The 25,553-nt window shown below is 37.6% G+C and overlaps 1 protein-coding gene across 1 annotated transcript in view; it reads right to left on the bottom strand.

Annotated features, from left to right (window-relative positions):
* LOC150081856 (zinc finger CCHC domain-containing protein 24-like) overlaps positions 1-25,553 on the bottom strand; it is a 209,628-nt gene that overhangs the window by 152,529 nt on the left and 31,546 nt on the right. Inside the window, exon 2 of the mRNA XM_090378947.1 lies at positions 19,754-20,005. Coding sequence (XP_090235073.1) covers positions 19,754-20,005 — 252 coding nt within the window. The remainder of the gene's footprint in view (positions 1-19,753; positions 20,006-25,553) is intronic.

Genomic DNA, 25,553 nt, shown 5'->3' on the forward strand with positions numbered 1-25,553 from the left:
GATTCTTATTCTGTGGGAGGAGAGCCCAGAGTATAAAAAACAGTCAAATGCACAGGATAAATCAAGGTAATCCAGGTTAAGTTGAGGTTTACTGGTTTATATTAATTTATAAATGTATGTATACTCAAGCTAAGTTTTATATCAAACATTTGTTTATTTGCACTTGTAAAACTTTTGGAAATCTCTGACGTAGGAACAAAGATGTGAAAATAATAGTTTCGGATTCCAGTTTAATTGATCGAGTTAAAGTACAAGATTTTTTCTACTTTATGAGGAAAATGTTGTACTAAAATAAAGCCATAAAATGGGGGGGGGGGCAGCGTTACTTCCATTCTCCGAAGTCTACGCCAATGCTCCTGCGTCATAGGTGTTTTTACTTCCAGGAGAGATACTTGGTTCCATTAGTGAGAATGAGGTTAACATATTACCAAAGTACATGTACTAGTATTATTTCAAATGTTATTCTCTTTGTTAAATGTCAAAGTGGATCATGAGCCTCCTTCCAGGGAAGAGAGCAACTTAGAGTGGTAGGATCGCAAAGTACATGTATTTTAAAATTTTATCTCATATTTTAAATATGATTGTTTTTTGTCTATGTCCAGTGCAACTGTTTTATTTTATAAAGACTTAAGGTTCTCTAACCAAATGAAATCATTAATTTTATTTATGAACAGCACGGGATTGGTCAGATTTATTTGTCATTTTAGGGGATTGCAGTATGGCAAGTTTGAGGCCTCTGTGCGTTTAAAGATGTGTGATAATACAAGTGCTCGGTATGAAATAGTGAGATTTTTCAACGATTCATATGTAGAAATAACTTTTGAATGCTGTTTACGTACCTATTGGATATAGGTACGTGAACAATATTCGACGTAACTGGGAGTAAATTGAATTAATATATCCGATTTAATTCGAGGATACGTTTACTATAAATGGCAGTGTATATCGAAACGATGTAAACCAGATATGTTTTTAATATACGCATGTTTACACGTTATAAAGGAGTGATGCGTTCCCGTGATCGTATTTGGATTTGTCAAATTAATTTAAACTAAGTAACTACTGATTAAAAACAAAATTAAATGAATTTATCTGTTAAACAGGAAACAAGATAAAAATACATACATATGTATCATACTAAATTATTCGTGTTTTAAGAAACTAAAGTACAGAAGTCTTGAACAGCATGTTGCATCCTCCCTTGATACAGTTAATCATAACAACGCGAAAGATCACTTAATACTCGGCTGAACTTGCTGCACTTTCTATTCTCTTCTTCAACAAGGATGGTTATCCCTTTCTCAAACAAGGGCTTCTGACCAAGGGTGTGTTGGAGGGGGGGGGGGAATCGGGGGTTTGCGCGAACCCATTGTTAAATTTTTTTGGAAAATTTATGACTATTTTAATAGTTGAAATTATTCTCGAGTGAGTCCTTTGTTAATAGTTGCAGAATACGCCTGCTTCTGACGTCCTTTCTGTCGTGAGCTGTTTCACTTCTGTGCTGGCTACATTTCTCTTCCTTTTGCACTTTTACCTTTTGTTGCCTCCAACTCAGCATTATGCGATTCCAGCATCTCCACCACATTAGTTATGTCCGCTTAGTCGAAGCCAATCTCATTTGCTAATTCCACAGTCTGTAACTGAATTCTTGGGATATTGACAAGTTTCAGAGAATCCTGAACGTAATCTTGCTATACAGTATATTTCGCCGTGCACCATTCATTGCAGCTCGAGTAATTTCCTCCGATGACTTTGCAATGTCGTCTACGTACTTTTTAATATTATATCCCTCCAAAACCGATGATAGGGCTAATCATATCTGTTTCGATGGTCAGTTATCGCGTGGTCCGCGAGTTGTGAGTGTTGTTTTCATCCCCTTGGCCCAAAGGTTGCGCAAAGGGTTCGATTTGTTGACATTAAAACGAATATGTCGTCGTACAGGTCTCCAGTGTTAATTGGACAGCCATGCGCGTTTTAAAGAATAAATATGGCGCTGTTGCTGAAATTTTTTTCCTTATGATACTCCTTGACAAAGAGAGAGAAGCTGAAGTTTTTAAATTTAGAATTCAAAATTTTTAAATGTAAAACTATGTCGAAATCGCGTAATCAGCCTGTCTGTATTGTTTCGGACGTTCTGATTATTAAGCCATAGTTCTCCACCCAGGAGGGACAGTATTATTTACTATGGAGAACATCCTCTCCCGAAAAAAGGTGGGGAGGGGATGTTCTTAGAGTTTTGTGATTATTTATCTGTGTTTATCGCATTAGAAAGGTCGCTGTCCTTAATGCAGCGATACTTTTCCAGAGTACTACTTGTCTTATCTTGATCGATTACTCCCTTTCCTTCCATATCCTTTCTCCCACTCGGATACCCAAATCTATAAACAATAAAGTTCGCAGACCGGTCCTTCACTGTTCACGTCTGTGGAATGCGGCACTAGTTATAATTAGAAACCAGTGAGAGCAGTCTTTTTCAACGAATTCTCTCTCATCGCTTCTGAAGAACATTTTGTTAGAAATCGCAGTAGTCTTGATTTTGGGTTTAAAATTAAATATTCGACTTTTATTTCTGTTTTTCCCCCCCGCCCCTTAGCTGTTACTCCTAATCTATACATATTATTAGAATGAATAAATCTGAGAACTACAGTAGTGGCGAATATTTGCAACATCTAACAAAATTTAAAAATTGTGAAAATACATTGATAAAATAGCCATAAACAATTTCGCTACACAGCACTATGAAAATCATACTTTATAACAGCATCTAAATGACGTTACAGATTTATGGAAATAGTAGTTCTCATTGCATCACGAAATATTTTACTTTAAGTTTAGCAAGGAAATCCAGCTTATTTATTATTATTATTTTATTTTCTAGTAGCAATAGATAAACACTTAAATTAGCTTATGCATGAAAACTTACTAGTTTCTCTTTAAATGAAGATTATTCCCAAAGGTTAACTGTTAAAAATCCTATTGCCATCGTTCTACAATTTCCTGTTAATTTATATATTGCTATCAGAATAATATTGTAATTTGTTTCTGTGATGTACGAATTATTAGCTTTTAGAAAACTTACCTTTATTTTTGTCAAAGTGCTACTTTGTATAATGACGTAATTTAAAACTAACTGAAATATGAAACTTAATGAATTATAAACATGGATGCAGACTGTTTTATGATAGTAATTCAATTGCTGTAAAATGATGTATATCATCATCGTTATATCGCCATCCCTAGAAAAACAGGTACACTGTATTTGTTCAATTTACTTGGGCTCTGGGGCGAGGATCGATTGTCCTTTACTGAATCTGCCACTGATTTTAAAGCTATTTTAGAACTACAAAAGGACATAAAAAATTATACCGGCATTTCAGCCTGTTGGAAAACAACCGGAAACCTAAAGTTTTTTTTGAACCTTGAGAAATATAACGCAGGAAAGCAAGCGCTGATAACACTGGGCAACGTGATTTTACCTCATCTAATATAACAGCTGTTTAAAATAAATTTTTATGCGTAGATTCCGAATATAATTTTTAAAATTTCACATCATGTCACAATTTTTACATATACAGGTTTTAGTGTTTACCCATAATGCTTGTCTTACCATAAGTTTGGGAAGTAGCTATGACAGTCATGTCATATCTACATACATACTTGTAAATTAATAATGTTTGCATGCGCTCATCGATGGCAGTAATGTTCAGGAGGGTTAACATGCCCAACTTTGTCTGCCTCCAACCTCTCTCTCTCTCTCTCTTTCAGTAACCGAAAGACGTATTACCTGGACCACAAATCTGAGGGTGTGGCTAATTGTAAAAATTAAAAGTATGCCTTTTATTATTGTTATGGTGTGGCCAGAACTGCGCAACTACTTTGATGATTGCTTTTTCTGGACATTCCTGATATTTCTGTCATGCAGAAATAGCAATCCTTGAAACAATAGAGTGATGAATATAGCGAGAATTCTTGCACTGCAGACTTTGCTGGCCCGTCCGCTTCAACAGATGTCGAATACTACCCAGAAAATTATAATGCGCTGCACTTAATTAAGCAAGAGGGATTGAATAACTTAGTTTATGATTTAAACTTATCTTAAGAGTAAGAAGAACTCCTTGGTTCTTGTTTAGAACAGTGGAAGTTACTTTAATCAGAAACTAAAATTACAGTATTGTATATTGAAACCATCACAAAGTGTTTTCAAAATATTTCGTTATAGAAGACAATATGTGTTTCTGTAAAGATATTAGTAGTCTTCTGAACGAACTGGTCACGAAACACATTCCTAATGAATGATTTATTTACTGATGTCTCAAATTAAGTTTAAAAGCAGTTTTTCTGCACAATGGAATAGCATTCCCATCGGCTCCTCTACTTCATGCTGATGGCATGAAAGAAACATCTGAAAGGACGTCCAAGATCCTGAGTGCAATAAAGTACCATGACTTTTTTGGAATGTTTGTGGTGATCTTAAGGTAATTGGATTACTCGCTGGCGTACAGGGAGGTTTCAGAAATACTGTTGTTTTCTGTGTTTGTGGGACAGTCGTGCAACAGAAAAAACATTATATTGTGCAGTAGCGGAAAAAGAGGAAGGAATTTTTACCTGGGAGAAGTAATATAAAATATGGTATACTGGTTGAACCAAAAAGGGTTCTTCTTCCACCTTTGTATATAAAGGTTATAATGAAGAATTTTGTCAAGGCGATGGCATTCTGGATAAAGAAGGAAGTGAATGCTGCTATGTAGGGTAAGTGTTTCCTAATTTAAGAGATGCAAAACTGAAAGAAGGGATTTTTATTGGGCCTCAAATAAAGAAACTCCTCAAAGATGATATATTTGAATGAAAGCTACAGGATACTGAACTAGCAGCTAGTTGATCGCTTAAAGCATTTGGGCATGGGTTTCTTGGAAGAAGAAAAGAAGATAATTATGAATCTGTGGTGTTAAGTTTATTCAATGTTATAAAGATATGTTATAAAGGTGCTAAATGTCTTTTAAAATTCATTTTATTTATTCCTATCTTGGTATTTTCCCTCAAAATTTATTTGGGAGATGTAATGGACGAGCAAGGGGAACGCTTTCATCAGGACAAATCCAGGATGAACGCTTCATTTCTTTAGTTGACACGTCGCAAATTCCAAACAACCAAACCTGTGCAGTCAAGACTGTAAGAGATGTTCCTAGAAAGGAACAGCAGATAATTTCACTCTGTGACAGAGTGAAATTATCTGCTGTTCACTCTGTGACAGGTACAGTAAATGAAGATGCCTCTATTCAAAAGTAACATTTTGCTGTGTTTTATGTCCGAAACCTAGGATTATTACGTTTTGGATATAACACAGCAATCCTAAAGCTGAAAAAAAAAAAAAAAACAGATGCTGCGTTTTTCGTGCAGAGCTAGTTTTCTAGTATTTCTCTTAATAGTGGAAACTAACGCAAGGAAAAAAAAAAACTGCCCATATCACCTGTCCCTCCCATCCATTAGTTTGCCTTGTTCTTCCTTGAATTTATTCAAATCACACACATCCATAACAACAGATGGAAGTTTGTTCCAACAATCAGCCACCCGCAATTTGAAGATAAACTTCCGGACATCTGTCTTGAAACCATCCTTACTCAATTTGAATTTATGCCCACCCCCATGTGTGTAGTCTGAGCAAGACGAAGAATTCCATCAGCATTGAACCTTGCTGAATTCAATCAGCTGAATTAAAATAAGATCACCTCGCAGTTGCCCCCAGATGCTGCAATTTTCAGAACTGAAGCCTTTCTTGGCAAGAGCACCGTTTTGTTCCCCTCATAAATTTCGTTGCCTTTCTCTACACCGTTCCAGCAGGTCTACATCCCTCCTAAAATGAGGCCTCCAGACCTGTATACAGTACTCAAGTTGCGGCCTGACCATGGCCGTAACTTGATCTGACCGCTCGCCGCTGTGTCTCCGAGATTCTGGAAACCGTCGCTTGCCTCTTTCTTACTGGGGTGCCTGACGCCATTTTTTAGCAGGACAACGTCCGAAAACCTTGGCCAGCCATGTCCTTGGATTTCTTCTCCATCGAGCATGTGTGAGCCAGCACATACCACGGATAATCTGTGGGATAAGGTGCAAGAGACTTCGTGGGAAATACTCCAGAAGGCTATTCGATATCTTTACGACTCAATGCCCAGACTCTTAGCCCAATATATTTGCAACCGTAGTGGATTTACATCATGTTGACCTTCCATTGTAAGCATTATTTTATATCGTTAAATGTGTTTACGCACACATGAACCTCTGCAACTTTTATCATGTGTTTCTTAACTTCTTGGCAATCATTACTCTTAGTATACTTTTGTGTATTCCTGTTCGTTTAGGGTGCTGCAATTTCAATGCCACAGAGTGTATTATCGAAGTGCGAGGACTTCGTAATAAAGCCTCATTATGAACTGCATGTTCCTCTTGCTTTGCTTAGCTTGGTTTTCTGTTTAGTGACGCTCCGACTTCTCTGACTATTTTGCGACATTTCCTCTTATTCATGTGCTACTTATTGATATCGTGTTGTGCTGTTTTATTGCGTAAAATAATCGCGGTAATGAGAAGCATTTCCGTGATTTAATGCCAATTGCACTAGCCGACAAAATTTTTTTTTTTTCATACCTCTGGAACGAAAGTTGGTTATTCTGAACAAAATGAATGTCCTGATTATGAAAATATCAATCTTTAACTTCTGTCACGTCTACATCAAAAGATATACGCGCATTTTTTTTAAATTCCTTATTTTTATACAACATCAGCATACATGGTTGTAATTATTATACACAATATACGTTACTTAGACATGTTTCCTATTCAATAATTTCCTTTTATACTTCAGATTGCTTTCCCGTTTAAGGAACCAACAGTAATCTCCCATCATGGCAGAGTCCCAGCGACCTTGGTATCGTTTTCCATTGCAGATACATCCTGGTGGAAGCGCTCTTCTTGTTCAGCATTGTCATCTGCTAAGTTTTCAGGAAAGAAATTCAGATGGGAATGAAGGAAATGCATTTTCAATGACATTCGACACCCCATGTTCTTGTAACATTTCAGCAAGTTTGTCACCAGTTGCTCATAGTTCTCTTCTTTTCTCTTTCCGAGGAATCGAGTACCACAGCCTTGAAAGATCTCCATGCAGCCAGTTCAACATCATTCAGGTTTCTTTGAAATTCTTCATCTTTTTGGAGCTTTCTTATTTGAGGACCTATGAAAATTCCTTCCTTCAGCTTTGCATGAGATAAATTGGGAAACATTTTCAGTAAATATGCGAATCCTCTGCTTTCTTTATCCAGTGCCTTAGTGAAATTCTTAATCAGTCCAAGCTTGATGTGTAAAGGGGGAAGAAAAATCTTTTTTGGATCAACTAATGGAACATACTTTACATTGCTTTGCCGGGAATATATTCATCTCTCTTATCCCAGTTTTACGACGTAGTGTTTGACTGTTGCATGACTATCCCACAAACACAGGAAACAATGGTATTTAGTGAAATCACCTTGCAACCCAACAAGGAGTCCAATCACTTTAAGATCACCACAAATATTCCAACCATAGTCATTGTAACTTATAGCAGCAAGAATCTGGGACATACTATCGTAAGTTTCTTTCAGGCCAACAGCATGAACAAGAGGAATTGGAACTTAGCTTTGACGCATCAATGAACAAACGCCATTCAGAGGTATTGTGATCAATGTTCAGTTCGTGCAAAAGACCAACGACGTCTTTGCAGACACACACACACATTGTTTTCCATTGCAAAATATCTTGAAAACTCTTCATTTCGCTTACGGTATATTGTAATGTTTGTACCTTTGGTGAGTAAGTTCCACTATTGTAGTCTGGATCCGAGTAATCCAGCCTTCTCTTTGGGTAAGCCCAAGTCTCTGATCAAGTCGCCTAATTCTTCTTGTTCAATGTAGTGTGGGGCATTTTCTTTTTCTGGCTCGTGGTCCAAATCATATGAAGTACATGGTTCCGGGACATCTGGTAAAACGATTTCTTCTGTACTTTCATCACTACTTCCAATACCCCAAGATTTTGGTGGCACAGGTACTGGCAGTTTTGTTACCGTGTGGCACTGGCCATCAGCAATTAGGTGCTTGCTCTTTTTGGAAATACCTTTTATTTTTGTCATGCTGAAACAGCAGTCATCGAAATTATTCTTGGGTTCGCGCCACACTGTAGGGACGGAAAAAGGTAATGCTCTCAGCTTGCCATATAACCACAGCCTTAAGTTCGTTATAAAAGTAATAGAACAGATATGTGGAGCCAAATTTTTTTCTTGGTTACTGATCTTGCAGCCGAAGTACAAAACTGGAGTGCAAAACTTAAGGACCAGCACTATTTCTAAAGGTTACAACCACAAAATCTTTACTTAAAGTACTCTTAACTGATGAGAGTAGATTCAGTCTCAGCAGCGATTCTGGACGTCAGCTAATCTAGCGAGAGGTTGGCACACGGTATCACCCCCAGCAAACATCACTGAAAGGGATCGGTATGGCGGTTGAGGTGTTCTCGTCTGGGGAGGCGTTATCTTGGATGGACGTACACAACTCCAGATAGTGGAAGGCGGTACTGTAACCGGTGCACGCTACTGTACTGAAGTAATCCTTCCCCATGTGCGTCTGTTCCGAGGTGCCATTGGCCCCGAGTTTGTTTTTATGGATGATAACGCCACACCCCCATCGCACTGAAGCTTTTGTAAAATGAGGACATTGTTCGTATAGATTGGCCTGCCCGTTTCCATCGATGTAAATCCCATTGAACACATATGGGACGCTCTAAGGAAACGCCTAGCGGCACCAACTAGAAAATGTTCACCAGCTGAAGATCGCGCTGACAGAGGCATGGACGATGTTATCGCAAGAACTTATCAACAGCATTGTTCTAAGTATAGACAGGCGGTGCAAAGCCTGCATCGACATTAGTGGTGGCCATATCTCCTACTGAGGACCATCTCTTCCCTTTGTTCCATCTTTGGCAGTGATGCATCTGAATCATGGCAGCCAGTGCTATGTTGCCATTTTTGAATAGTCTCGCTGTACCGTTTTGTGTCGGTGTTGTTTCCTTCATCATTTCTGTACCTCACGAGGTTCCTTTGGTATGCTTTTCGTATATCCAGGCCACTCCTATGAAAAGCTACAGGTGAAAACGTGACTGGTCCTTAAATTTTTCACACCAGTGAATGAATATGCAACTTTTGTGACATTGTATATTTTCTTCCTCTGAGTTTTTGGGTTTAAGTGTCCTCAAACATAGCAGAAGTTGTCTGGGTGATTGGCGCAATTTCTGTGCTTTGTCTTCTCCACTTTAGCAATGCATTAACCTAAAAACAGTAAAATCAATTGGTAAATTTGAACAGAAGGTGAATTCTTGTAGCCTAGTTTTTCCTACACTATATACTGACCAGTTGAATGGGGTAATAAAATTAATAAAAATACTGACTTGTCTGGAAAAGTGCATCAAAATCAAAATATACTATATTGCAAGAACAGTAATGATGTACTTGCTTAACTTTAATCCAATAAACAAAACCAACCAAAAGTTAATATTTTTAAAAATTTTATTCCAAACAGTAATGATATTTCGGTACAGAATCCAGTTACCTATCTATATCTTAAAACTGAGACGTGATAGGAAATTTTTATGATTGATTTTAAATTCTATACATAAAACTTGACCAGAAACAACCATTGATTTGCTGGAGGTAAACATCATGTTGGGTAGTGTTTTATTGACAAAACAGAACATCTGAAATTTTTTCTCCTCCATTCAATAAAATGGCTATGCGGATACATTCAGTAAGCACTAAATTATGACCACCCCCATTAGTAATGGATTATGTTGCATAGTTCACATTATATGAACTGAACATCTTCGTACACTAGAGCAGTGGTAATCTGCATCTGGTCTTGCAAGTCAAAGCGATAAAGTAGCAGTTAATGGGACGTAGTAAAGATATCACGGAGTTTCAAAAGAGCATGATTGTGATAGCTCGTGAGTCGGGTCGGTCCATATCGGAAATGGCACATCTTGTCGGTTGCTTACGGCCTCTGTTGTAGTTTAGGTGTACAAAGAATGGTGTCAAACCACTTCCCGCCGACAGAACTGTAAACGATTGAGGTTCGTGGTAAGCGAAGGGTGCAGAGCGTTGTTCGGGCTGAACTGCAGTAACTGTACGACAGTTAACATCTCAACACAATATGGGGAATGCAAGAACAATATCATATCCGAAATAACGATGCGCCACACAGTCAGACGTATGGGGTTCCACAACAGACGACCTAAGAGATACCCTCTCCTCACCGTTGTTCATTGTCGACGGCTAATGCTGTGGTGTCACCATGTTGGTGGGACACTAGAGGACTGGAAACGAGTGTGCTGGTCGGATGAGTCCAAATACCTGGTGCAACATGCCGACGGACGTCTTCGTTTGTGGCGCAAGCAATACGAGTCGATGGACCCATCGTGCATGATGCTCACTGTCCAGGCAGATGACGGTGGTTGCTTAATATGTGGGCACATTTTGCTGGCAAGAACTAGGAACCTGGTGTGTATGGAACCCAGGCCTTTTCTACCCGGTGTGGGGAGGACGGTGGCGGTATCAGTGTGCTACCCGCGCAGACGCGTTTGCCGAACAACCAATTATGATATTAGGTCACCCGTAAATGATTACATCTACCCATATATTTATTTTGTCTGTAAATTGCGTGTGTTCTCTGGTCGATTTGCTTGTTTGCTGGACGAAAAAACTCCAGTTTCTGGAGAAAAAAAAAAAAAAAAACCTTGATATCTACACCTGAGACAAACTAACTCAGCTACGGAGTGAAACGTTTGCCGAACAGTATCAACCCCAGCTCTACAGACTCTTGTGGGCACTGTACCAATTGACCTGCATGTTGTATATTAAGAAGTCTTTGTTTGTACATCCGCTGAGGCGTTTCTGCGGAATTTCCGGGAATAATTGTCAGTTCTCAGGCTGGTCCCAAAACTGAACGAACCCGATGCTGGAATTTATTAGTCAACAAAATAGATGAAATTCTACCGAAAAAGGAGCCGTTATCAAAAATTTCGTTCCTGATATAACTACACTTTACCAACTCAGACTTTCTAATACAGTCTCCTATGGATGTGGGCTAACGGAAGACTGTTCTCACTTCCTTTTTGAATTGTCTGAGTGTTTTTGAATGCTTCGTTTATGAGGACCTAAGATTGCTGTTATTATGTTGTTGTTATTTGGTTTTTAGGAGCACTAGCAACTAAGGCCATATTGCTCCGGGGATATGCGGTGGTCATTCCCTGACCTTTCCGCACTCCGTATTTGGTGGTTACGGGCTCGAACCCCGGTCTAATCAAGAAGCGTGTGCTACGCACTGCCGTTCCTGCCCACCTGGCTACGGAGGCGCCCTGCTAAGATTGGCTCTTAAGGCAACAGTTCCAAACTTTTCTCCTAGAAGTGAGGAGTTACTCATATCTATCAATAATTTCCAAGCCCTTCAAACCTTCTGCACTGCTGCTTTTAATCGTAGGAAGACTTTCAACCTCAATATTGTTAATTCAAGTAATCAAATTGAAAATGCATCATAAATGAAATTACAACCTGTTGCCTCGTCTGTCGTCCTGATGGCGTCATGTACAATATTTTGCTAGTTATTCAAGAACACGCGAAGAAGGTTTTAACAGATGTTGCATTTTTCTGGCTCATCCTTTATTAAGACTTTCCGCAACTAAATCCTTCTTCTGCACAGTGATACCGTCATCAACCAGTGACTTCTGATACCACTCCAAATTAACAGATTTGCATCTATAATTTGTTCTTGCCTTGCTGATCTTGTTTTTGGATGACTTTACTGCTTGACTGAAGACCTTTTCTCTTTGTGGACTACTTTGGGCAGCACTGGATAAAGATATGTTCAAGCAGTATCCTTTGTCATACTACACTTTTTTCACACTTTATGATATTTTCTTTATTTCTTCGTCTTCTGCTGTCTGTCTCCTGGGTGAAAGGGAATGATTCAGTGTGTGTGTGTGTGTGTGTGTGTGTGTGTGTGTGTGTGTGTGTGTGTGTACGCGCGCTGTTGCCGGCTTGCTGGCACGGGGTTCTTTTGAATGGTTCGAAACTCGCTTTGGACATTCAGTGCGTGACTCTTGAGGCTGGCCACGGTATATGCGCAATTATGGCCTACCTCCCCGTGGTGTAGACGGACACTGGGCAGGCTTTCCAGGTGATTGCCTTCCTGGTGACAAAATGGCCAGAAACAATTAAACAATTAATTGCAATAACACACATACTACACAAACATAATATTACACACATTTCTGGCCTTTTACAGAGTTCTGTATTCATCACTGTGTACCAAGGCGGAGTTGAATTGACGTTCAGGTGCCGTCCCTACATAAGATACTATACATGTCTACATCTAGATAAATTAGGCAGATGGGCTGAAATTTAACATTGGCAAATGCAAGGTACTTCATATGGGTAGCAGTAATCCCAGATTAACGTAGCAACTCTGTGTGCCACACTCAGGGTAGTGGAGAATGAAGGAGACCTAGGAATAATTGTGCAGTTCGACATGAAGTTCTCTGAGCAGTGCAGACAGGCTACCAGGATAGACCATGGGTTTTTTCATTGATATACCGGAATTTTAAAATTAGGATAAGAAGATGATTATCTCGTTGTATAAGTCAATTGTTAGGCATTTGTGAAGGAGGTGATCTGTAGGGGTGAGTGCAGAGAAGAGCAACGAGATTGGTGAGAGAAACAAAGGGAGTTTCTCTTACTAGGAAACGTTTCAATTCTGAAAACTGCAACGTCTGGAGACTAGTCACCTGCGATAAGGTCTGATTGAAGTGTTTCATGCTCTGAATGGATTGAGTAGCTTCACTGCGGACGAATCGCACCTGTTGTTCAGACTATGCATATGAGCGGGGCATAAATTCAGATTGGGGAAGGATAATTGCAGAATCAATGTGCGGAAATTTGTTTTCAGACAGCTGGTAGTTGATTGTAACAAACTTCCTTCTGGTGGTGTAGAAGTGCGTAGTTTGAATAAATTCAAGGAAGAACCAATCAATCTGTTAGAGGGATGGATAGGTGATATTGGAAGTGTTCATTATTTGCCATTAATAATACTTAATGCTATGTTAAATTTTAATTATCTGATTTTAATGAGCAGGTAGGTTGAAATCTAGAAATTCAGAAAACGCAGATAATTTTAACTCTGTTTATTTAAATCAAATTTGATTAAATAAAATATGTAGAGACTGTGCCTTTAAAACTATTCGCTTAATTTCGTAGCGGCTGCAAACAATTAAATATTAAATTTAACCGCCTATAGTATTAAATTTAACTGCCTATATTTCCCCGCTATACGATTTCTACAATAGTTTTTGTGCTTCTTCCACCAGAATATCGAGCACCTCTACTAGCATTCATCTGTAAGATGATCAATGTCTCCTATGTTTATAAGTTAGTTTTCAACTGTGAGTGAAAGAAAAGAATTGTCTTAGAAGATTGTTTATAATCCAGCAGTTATAGGAAGTTTCATTAGTGCTCTGGGAAAAAAAAAAAGTCCTTCAAAACACGCAAAACTACAAAGGCAGACAGTGGGAGCTATTCTCTGACTTATGTAAGATGTAAGTATTTTTAAACGGAATGAAATTTTATTTCCAGTATTGCATCATGTGTTTCAATGCTGTCTAGTGATATATCGCCCCTTGAGAAACAATCATAGCAGCATGATTGTCTCTCAAGTGGTAAGAACATCAAAAAGTAAAATTTGTGAATAAGTTGTAACTGTATTCAAATATTTATTTAAAGAAGAAATCATTCGTTTTGTCAATATTAATCACAGGAATTCAAAAACAGCACGTGCTAATCTATACAACTGAATCTGAGAAAACAAAGTTGCAATTGCAAAGAGATGCATCAGTAAAGGAAAGGAATTTTTGTAAAGGATTGCATATTCGAAGTCAAAATATACTCACATTCTGTTTCAGATTTATAATCGGACCAAAGATCATACAGTTGGAATGCACCAGCCGACGTGACTATGGAGAATGAGTAAAACGTGTACATGCCTGGGCCAGAAGTTAAGGTACCAAAGTTTCAAGTGGATGATTGTGTAGCTTTGAGCGAAGATACCTAGCATTTTCACAAAATGTATTAGGGAACTGGATGGCATGAGTTTTTAATTGCTATTCAGAAGTCTACTATGTGAACATGCCGAGATTATCGTAGGTACTTTGTACAAAGAACCACAGCAAGTTAATATCAGTGATGAATTAACATAAGATATGCCACTGTAGCCGAGTGGTCAAGTTCAAAGTCCATTACACTGGTGTTCAAATAAAGTGCATCACCCCTTAAAATTGTAATTGTCATCCGAATAACTAAGTATATGGCAATATTTTTTTACAGATTGCATCAGTAATGACGTAATATTGCGTCAGCTGTTACTTTCAGCTATATAAGCACGTTCTGCAAGAGTTGCAGTCATTCCTTGCTTGTGTCAGGATGGCGAGTTACGTGTAGTTGATGCCACAAAGAAAGAGTGCTATTGTTGCTTTACGTGAGGAAGGATATTCATATTGCTTATAGAGTGGACTCTCCTGTCACGTTCCGTCATTTGCGGAGGTTTTCTGGGTTCGTTTCATAGCGGTTAGAACAGCGGTTCCCTTCCATTTGCAGATCACATCACCAGTTTTCGACCTAAGGATCTTTAGTGCCGTTGAAAGGTCATGTACAGACCGAATGCTATGTGGCGCCCTATCATCATTTTGCGCCAAAAGTCTGTTTATTCCGCCGATCGCAACATCTTGCATTCATATCGTGCTACTGTCTACTCGAAGGCTTAAGAGCATGTTTATAGTTATCTGTGACAAGTAGTGCTTGAGTAGAATGTGACCCTATCAACGAAAGTAGGTCTGGGTATTGATGGTAGGGCAGTGTATACACAATATTCAGCGTTAAAACTACCATTACAAAAAATAACATTAAATATGATTATAATTAAATCATCATATTTTTATCATAAAGAATCTCAGCAAACGGTGACATCACGGAGGCCATTGCGAACATTCTACTTGTGTCAATATTGGGAACCGAATCTCAGATCCTTTGTGACTCTTGTTGTCTCTCCTGACTTCTTTTTTCTCTTAAACTCTCGAGGTCAAGCTCTTAAGATATTGAGGATTTTATTATCACCATCATTCCTTTCTTTATTTTGCATTTGTGTGTATAACTGATTGAAATTGTCAGTCGTCAGGTCTTTTTTGCAACACTCCATCAATCCATTCGCATCTTTAGTATCCACTTCCACTGCACAGATTGCTAATAAACTTAATAAATATGTTGCATCTTTCACACATGAAGTTTTTAGAGACAGAGTTAGCAGAAGTCTACCTTGCAAAATATAAAGCGGAAAGGAAGACGGAAGAAAAACTTCAGCTGAAAGTAAAGAAAGCGCAAAGCGCATGGGACTGATAGATTCTCGTAAAATCTATCGAATTCTATTAAACGAAACTGCAAAAGAAGTAGATATATCTTTAGCCATAATAAGGAGAATATCCTTAGATTCAGGAGAATTTTAGAGATCTGCAAATGTATTTCTTATTCAAAAGATTGGTTCATAGGGTGGAGTGGGTAACTACAGGATTGTAAATTTGTGCTGTGGAAAATAATGCAGTTAGTAGTTAAAAAGTAATACAAGATTGTCTTGATGTCTATGATTGCCGCTAGGCAATCCAAGGATGGATTTCTTATTGATGGATTTTGCTTGAGGTATCTTATACTTCGATTTCAGTATAGCCTTTTATAGTGCTGTACAACATATATGATTATTGTATAAATTGGAGTAATAATGTGGCATCGGGGTCAGGTTATTATTTTGGATAAAGGGATGGTTAAGTGTTAAGGCTGAAAGATTGGTTGTACATGGCCACAGCTCTTCACAGACACTATCCAAGATGTGTGTGTGTGTGTGAGAGAGAGAGAGAGAGAGAGAGAGAGAGAGAGAGAGAGAGAGAGAGAGATTAGAAGTAAGTTAGGGTAATTCCTAGTAGAGATATGACACCATTGATTCAGTAAAGTTTGATGTGAATAAAACATACAGAAACGAATTTATGGACTAAATCACTAGGACTACCGTGAAAATTGAGCGTGAGAATTATTTGTTATCAGAAATTTATATGATGTAAACAATTAAAAGCAATAATAATGAAAAATATGTAAATTTGTTATTTCAGTTGCTGAAGAAAAGATATATAAGTCAACCTGTATATTTATCTCTATAATTATTAAGATCAATTTTATTTTAAAGTGAATGGTAACCTGCAATTAAGTAAATATGATTATCTATTTAATACCATTGTAAATATCTTGAAAAGTTATATAAAATTGTATGATATATATTTCAAAATATCTGTACACCCCCCCCCTAGCCCACTAGCTATACAGGGGGTGAACTTATGGTAAATAAACCGATAATAATAATAATAATAAATATGTGATCTTGTCTAGAAATCCGATGTTACTGTAGATAAGCAAAGGACCAGTACCATCTTTTTTGAGAGAAATGAGACAGGACTGAGTTTTAGAGGGATTACATGATTTATGCTGTTTGTGCAGGACAGAGTTTCTCTAAAAATTGCAAGGTGAAATGTACTGTGTTGTAAGTAAGTACTGTATTAGTATGAGTATTTGGCGCCTCCATAGCCAGGTGGGCAGGAGCAGCAGTGCGTAGCACACGCTTCTTTATTAGACCGGGGTTCGAGCCCATGACCACCAAATACGGAGGATGCGGAAAGGTCAGGGAATGACCACCGCATATCCCCGGAGCAATATGGCCTTAGTTGCTAATGCTCCTGAAAACCAAATAACAACAACAGTATGAGTATTTACCATATAGTGCAAGGAAGCCATAGCATATTGCTGCATCAGCCAAAGTAGATAAGAAAATACAAATTATATACAAATAATAAATATGTGAGCTTGTCTAGAAATCTGAGTGTTATTGTAGATAAGCAAAGGACCAGTATCCTTTTTTGTGAGACATGAGACAGGACTGAGTTTTAGAGGGGTTACATGGTTTATGCTGTTTGTGCAGGACAGAATTTCTCAAATTGCAAGGTGGAATGTATGTAGCGTGTTGTAAGTATTTATTAATGTAAATATTTACCATATGGTGCAAGGAAGCTATAGGATTTTGCTGTATCAGCCAAAAAAAAAAAAAAAAGAAATAAATAAAAGTAGATAAGAAAATATAAATTATGCGCTTCCATCCTCACGTAAGTAACTATCCAGTTGACTATGAATTTCTTCAAACTGTCAGCCTCAATTACCTGCGGAAGCATCTTGTTCCAGTAATGTTGTTTTGAGAGTTTTTGGCACAAGGGCCTCCTGGGTCATATCGTTCCAGTTACTGTAATCAACAACTTGCTGGCTAAAAGAAAACTTCCTGCAATCGAGTCTAAACCTCTCCTCTTGTAATTTGAATTTATGGCCCCGAGTTCTGGAATTTTTTATAACAGTGAAAATTCTGACTTCATTCATTTCACTAACCCCTCTCAGAGCCTTATGAACAGCAATCAAGCCCCCTATAAGGTCCCTGATTTCCAAGCTCTGTAGACCACATAATCGAACTCAACCCGTACGGTTGCTCTTTTGACGAACTCACCAGGCGAATTTCCCGTCTTTGGACCCTTTCAACAAGCTCGATGTTTTTTTTTTTTTTTGTTTTTTTCAGATGAGGTGTTTGTACTTGGACAAATCTTCCAAATATCTTACAATTGTCTTATACAGTGGGATTATCCACAGGGCACACCATAGGCTTTCCTCGCCTAATTACAGTACTTAGAGAACTTCATATCTTCTTCGTAACTGCCAGATTCCTTTCTTCCTCTATTTTTTTTTAATTCAACTCTACCAAGTGTATAAGTTATTTTGGGGTTGCTCTTCCCCAAGTGTCAACTATGTTTTAATGCATTTTAAAACATAGTTGCCACTTTTCTGCTCGAACTACTTTTGAAGCCTGTTAAAATCATCCAGAAGGAGCGCGGCTTGGTACTGAATATTAAAGAATTTTTCAATCATTAGTATTAGTTTGAGCGTTAATAATGTCAAATGATGCAAGAGAGCAAGCTTAACATCATAAAGCTATACATCATCAGCCAAAAAAAAAAAAAAAAAAAAAAAAAAACACATTTTACCTATCCATCCCTTCCAATAGTTTCTCTAGTTCTTCCTTGAATTTATTCAAACTATTAACTTCCATAACAATGGATGGAAGCTTATGCTATCAATCAACCACCCATTGGCTGAACGCAAACTTCCACACATCTATTCTGCAACCATCCTTCCTCAATTTGAATTTATTCCCTCTCATGCGCATGGTCTGAGCAAGAGGAAGAATTTCATCAGCATTGAGTTTTTTGTATTGTCTGCAAATTTTGACATGGCGCCCTCTATTCCTTCGTCGATGTCGTTTATGAAAATCAGAAACAATATTGATCCAAGAACCGATCCTTGGGGAACACCACTTCGGATGTTACACCAATCTGAAGAATATTTCCTTAATTAAAACCCTCTGCCTTCTCTCCTGCAGCCACCCTGCGATCCATCTTAGCATCTTTCCAGTAAACTCAGTATATTTTATCTTATACAGTAACCTCTCATCAGGGACTAAATGCCTTGTTAAAATCAAAATAAACTATGCTGAAATTGTTCCATACATCCAGCTCATGAGTGAAATCAGCTGGTCCGTTTAGTTAAACATAATATAAATCTGTTCCTTTTTTCTTGTCCTCAAACTGTTCTATTTCGACTACTGTTTACAGAGGCTTTTTTTAAGATTTCATGTTCTTTTGTTATCCCGAAATTAAAACTGGAGGAGTGCAATATTGTGGAAACTCCTGGCGAATTTTTCTTCTCTGTATGAGATCTGTGCACTAAGTACAAACCTAGTTTACTGATTGCTGTTACCAAATGAGGCTGTCCCTTATATGTACATAAACAATAATAAAAAAAATAAGAAGTTCGGCTCAAAATACATACGTTGTAACTGTTACTTTTACAGTTCGTAGATTTTGATTGATACATAACGTTTCCCTTAAGTGAAGGCCAGGAATAAATTGATTTAATAGATGTAAAGACTGGAGGACATGTTCTTTTATGCATGAACCAGTAAATGTTGTCACTGCTATTTTAGATAAATAGCGTTTATCAAATTTTGACTAACTTTATCCGACTTAATAATTGCAAATTATCGTAGTTGTGGAGCCCTTTCCTCAGTGGCAAAATAATATTATAAACTAATTTAAAGTAAAAATAAACTCTAAAGCACCATATTCAACTAGTCTACAACTTTCTCTATGGCTAAACGGGGGTCGATCTTTCTCAGAAACCGTTGTCATCTATGTGAAGAGAAATTGATTTAATAATAGTAATACTACTACTACAGTACTACTAATAATAATAATATGGAATTTACAAAATGTAAGGATGATTTTTGTTTTATATAAATGTAATTTGTGAAACTAGATCATTGATAGTTTCAATTCTGAAAGTGCAGATCCCAAATAAATAACGTTCATTGCTAATTACTAAAAATATTAAAAAGTACATGATAAAATTATATTTATGCTGATAAAATTTTATGCTGGTTGGAATAACTAACTATTTTTTAAAATTATTATTCATATAATTTCGTGCCTATGATTTATTAAATATAAAACTTACCTGAGGACAGTCTTTAATATAATGACCCTTCTTAAAGCACAGATGACATAGATAGTTGGGTGGTGGTTTTTTGGTAGGTTTTCTTTCAAATCCTATGTTAAGATCAGAGAATAGATCGGTTAAATCACTGATAGTCCCAGTTCCAATTGTTGTTGTATTATACCCACCGCTTGTATAAGTTCCATTGGCATATCCACTATACGTAGAGGAAGGAGGCATGGGGTTGTACAAGGGGGGCATTCCATATTTAGACTGAAAATTAAAATAAAAATGATTGATGAGTTTAAATTTATATACCAAATAAAACTTTTTCTTGATTGATCTATATACTGTATATGATTATTGCAGGTATTATTAACATAATACGTATTCACGTTGAATATACACTAAATGATCACTGAATTATGACCACCTACCTAATGCTTCGTAGATCCTCCTTTTTTCCTCAGTAAAGCAGCTATCTGACGTAGCATTGATTCAACAAGATGTCGGAAGCGGCGTTCCGGAGGTATAGTCAACCTAGCTGTGTGTAATGCGGCTAGCAATGCAGGTATGAAGGTGATTGGTGTATCCAAACGCCTGATATGCCTTTCCATAGTGTTCCACAAGTGCTCTATGGGGGTGGATATCGGCAGAGTTCGGAGGCCAATCGATATTCTGGAAGTCAGAACTGTGTTTCTCAAACCATTCCTGCACGTCAAGTGCCCGATGGCTCAGCGCATTGCCATCTTGGAAGACACCATCGCCATTCGGGAAAAAGTGTAACATAACGGGGTGTACACAGTCAGCATGTAGTTGACGATAGCGGAGACCACTGATACGTTGTTCCACATGCACCAGGGGTGCAAGTTCCTGCCAGTGAAACATGCCCCACGCCATACAACCACCTCCACCGGCCTACACTTTTGATACAATGCATGATGTATGAAGAGACTCGTTTTGTTCATGCCAAATCTGTACACGACCATTCACGGTGTGGAGGAAATAACGTGACTCATCCGATCAGTACACCTTCTTCCAGTCTTCTAACGTCAAACTTGCATGCTCTTTGCACCAGGCGAGTCTTTTACGCCGATGAACCTTGGTTAGGAGAGGATGCCATAGGGGTAGTCTGCTGGTATAGCCCATACGTATAGTTGGTATAGCCCATACTGGGTAGTCAGCTCTTCAACAGTGCTGCGCCTGTTCGCCTGTACGAGTCGTCGGATCCGGCGCTCACCTCTAACATCAACCTTTCCCTAACCTTTGCAGTTTTGCCGTCGGATCGTTGTTTGACCATTTTGACGCCAGTCCTGGTACATTTTAACTATGGCGGCTCTCGAACACCCTACCAGTTCAGCTGTTTGGGAAATCGAGGCACCAGCTTGTCGAGCACCCACAATCTGTCATTTATCAAAGTCCGATAAATCCTTCCTTTTACCCATCACGCTCGGAATTTTACTACCTACTGAACCACTGACATCTTATCTATGCTATGTAGGTCGACTAACTGTGCACTCTCGTACCTCACGTGGTCAACGTGTCGCATTCAGTTTTCATAGGGGTGGTCATAATTCAGTGATCACTCAGTGTACACTATATGACCAAAAATAATCGGACATACCTCCATTGTGAATTTTAGAGGGGGGTTTTGTTGCGATGTTCATATTCGAGAACAGTGTCAGAAGGTGCTATGTGACGAATCTCTTTGCATAATGTGTCATTTCGACGGATGTGTCCAGATTTTCTTTAGAGGTTGGTTGGTTGGTTGTGGGTTCTTAGCCTCATCAGTAACTAAAGCCATATTGCGCTGTATGTATTATGTCTGTAAAGTTTATGTGTTCTCTGATCTATTTGCTGTTTGCTAGATGAAAATTCTGAGTTTCCGGAGGGGGAACTATACAACTCTTGCCTGAGACCGACTGACTTGACCACGCTGTGAAAAATGCCATAACAATTCCTGTATTCATTGACAGGATTGTAATTTAGGTCTTTTCCACCTGGTACGGGGAGGTTTTACCAGTGTGCTACCCGCCAGGGCTGTTTGGAAGCATTTCCTATCAGAATATGCCGTTTTGACCATGAAGTTAGGTGGTGATGGTATGATGTAGTATGTGGCTGTTTTAGCTGGTCCGAACTTGATCTGCTGTTCGTAGCATCCAAAAAACCATGAAGTTCATGACTTGATTTTGGATAGTTAAGCGCTACTCACAATGTGGCAATACTACAGAAACGAGTCCTGTCAGTATCAGCACGATAACGTCCTCTGTCATACATGGTAGTTCATACTGGACTGGTTGTGGATAATGACGGCGAAAAATTGTGTTGGTTGTGAATTGGAATGTCAGATTAAACTGTGGCCAAAACAGGTTTATGCCCAGGAAGTTCACTGTCCCAGCGAACACCTACAAGGAACTCCAGAAAGTCGCAATTCTGAACACTTGTATGATAGTCAGAGAGTTCCTCGACCAACAGTAACACCCAGACATAACAACACCCACCCTGTGGACCCCTAATCAGGGAGAAATAATAATAATAATAATAAAAAAGAAGGTCGCAATCCTGAACACCTGTAGGATAGTCAGAGAGTTGTTCGACCAACAGTAACACCAGACATGACAACAACCACCCTGTGTACTTGGTAGCAATACCTGTCACAGAGGAAACCTCCAGTCAGGGAGAAATAATATAAGAGCAACAACAACAACAATAATAATAATAATAATTACTAGGGGGCTTCGCCCCCTGCTCGCTGCGCTCCCTTCTTTTGATAAAGTAAAATAATATTTGCAAAAGCTTTCGACACTATGTGTGTATGTTTCTTCCTCTGCTATGAATACATAAATACGTTACATATGGAAATCAAGAATGGTACCGCGTGGTCATATTAGATAAATTCAGCGCGAGACCACGCTTAAACAAAAAGCTCGTTTTACCACAGTAAAACAAGCTTTTTCTGTTATAGTATTTGTTACGTATTGCCACGTAACCCGCATCTCTCTTCTCCCATTAATTGAATAAATATCACTAGGAGGAAAATTATTTTAATGTACAGAAAGATTATTATTATTATTATTGGATGACTAAAGAAATAGAAGAACTAATGGTACAAAGGGATAAATATTTCAGGCAGTATAGAAATTGTCCATCAAAGAAAGAACATTATCACAATTATAAAACACTCAGAAATAAAGTGACAGGTATGATAAAAAAGCAAAAATACACTTATTACAATAATCTTTTCATGGATAAGCAGATAACACAAAAGGATAAATGGAGCATTATAAATAACATGTTAAGTACAAGGAAGAAAAAGTCAAGGGGAAACCAAATTAAAACACTAGTAGAACAGATTTCTGGTGCAAACAAACAATATGAGGCTGCAAATAAGTTTGCCAAAGCTGTATTAGATCTCAACAGATATTTAATACATTATTGCCAAGATTCCTTTACTCATCAAGATAGGCTTCCTCAGATAATGAACTATTGTGTAGTCTTAGCTCCACATTATACTGAGATTCTTAAAATTATAGAACAATTAAAGAACAAGAAATCTTACGGAGTGGACTGTATTACAGTAACCGAGGTAAAGAGAAACAAAGAACAGTTCTCTGTGCTCTTGGTAGAGCTAATAGCACGGATGTTAGGGTCGGGAAGCTATCCTACAAATTTACTCTCATTTAAGATAATTCCTATATATAAAAAGGGACCACCTGATGACTTTTGCAATTACAGACCAATAACAATACAGTCAGTTTTAAATAAGATAATAGAAAATTATATATTTTCCCATATAAGCAAATATTTACATCAATATGGACTGTTAAACAACTCTCTATTCTCATATCAGAAGGGCAAGAGCACACAGACATTATTAGAGAACTTAGTAGACTCTCTAAACTTACATTTAAACAACAATAACTTCATATTGATTTTATTTATAGATTTGACCAAAGCATATGACCTAACTGATATCCCAATATTGCAACAGAAATTACTGAAATATGGTATAAGGGGAAGACTCAATCAACTCCTAGCAAATTATTTAACCAAGAGAAAAATAACAGTAGAAGTAAAAAATACAAAGGGAAAATCTTATAATGTAAAGAGAGGAGTACCTCAGGGCACTCATGCTGGGCCAATCATGTTCAACATCTATATAAATGACATATTCGAAGTAATTAAGAACTCCTTTATAAAAATTTATGCAGATGACATAATCTTATATCCAATAGGAAAGAACCTAACAAAAATGGCGAATGATTTACAACAGGATGCAATACATTTACAAACTTGGTTGCACGATAATAAATTAGCACTCAGCTTTGAAAAAACAAACATTTTGGTAATAAGACCTCCTCATCAAACCTTGGACATTCAACCCTCTATCAAATTGCACAAACATGATTGCCTACATGATCAGAATTTCAAGAATTGCAAATGTCTAACTGTGGAAGAAGTTTCAAATCATTGTTACCTTGGGTTATGGATTGACTACAGTCTAAGTTGGGTAATGCATATAACAAACTTGTACAAAAAAAATGAGATTTTATGTGTACTTTTTCTACTACATTAAGAATAAGTTAAATCTTAGAACAAAAGTTACCTTATTTTATGCATTAGTGGACTCCCAACTCAATTATTTAATAAATATATGGGCACGAGCAAATAAAACAGAAATAAGGGCAATAAACAACTTAATGAATAGGATTCTGAAACTTTTAATGGGGACAAACTCTTGGAATGACCTGAACAAGAGAAGGCAATTTTTGTTGAAACATAAAATACTGTATCCAGTTCAAAAACTGAAGTTAAATCTATTCTTAAAAAATCTTAACACTATTTTTGAAGAGTCGAATCTGCAAAGAAATGTCTCACAAAATTTAAGGAACACAAAAGCAATTACTTTGCCTCACCCTAGGATACTAAATAGATTTGGAGATAGGCACACAATGAATATAATAAACAACTTATTGGCTAGCATTGATTTCAGGCTCAGGAGAAGTTACCCCATCTCCAAATTAAAATTCCTAATAAGAAAATTCTTGATACTCAATGACACAGTAGATTAGAATTGATATGCAGATAAACTACTACCTCTGTTTGCAGTGTGGAATATACTATGTGTAGTGACTTCATAGTCTTTTCTGTAAGATAACAAATTTGTACAAAACTGTTGTAAAGGAAGAATTACAACATGTTGTCAAGAAATTTACTTTTCTTAACAAGTTCATTTATTGTAAACGAATTCTCTTGATAAATAAAATTGTATTGTTTTGTATTATTTATTGTAAACAAATTCTCTTCATAAAAATAAATTGTATTGTATTGTATTATTATTATTATTGTTATTATTAACACCTGTAGGATAGTCAAAGAGTTCCTCGACCAACAGTAACACCAGACATAACATCAACCATCCTGTGTACTTGGTAGCAATACCCGTCGCGAAGATGGACCCCAAATCAGGGAGAAAGAATATAAGAGTAATAATAAAAATAATAAACGGCCGGACAGTTGAGACATGGTGTGTTGCTTTTACATGACAGTAAGTCCACATACAGCCAGTATTGCGAAATAGTATCTGGGAGTCCGGGTAAGTAGCTGATTTTGTTTGGGAGTCCGTTTTTGTTATAGCTATATAATTTGGGACCGAACTTTCATCAACCTTCTAGAGTCCTCTATGTTTAGTTCACTTAAATAGCATTTGGTGGCAAAGGTTTTTCTCATGACGCGGAAGTTGAAAAAGATCTATGTCATTGGTTTCGACACTGACCTCTTTTCACTGTTTTGCGTAAAGAGCGGTTAGCAGGTAGCACAG

This window comes from Mastigoproctus giganteus, chromosome 8 (assembly GCF_048544385.1).
Source record: "Mastigoproctus giganteus isolate SK-2022 chromosome 8, ASM4854438v1, whole genome shotgun sequence".
NCBI lineage: Eukaryota > Metazoa > Arthropoda > Arachnida > Uropygi > Thelyphonidae > Mastigoproctus > Mastigoproctus giganteus.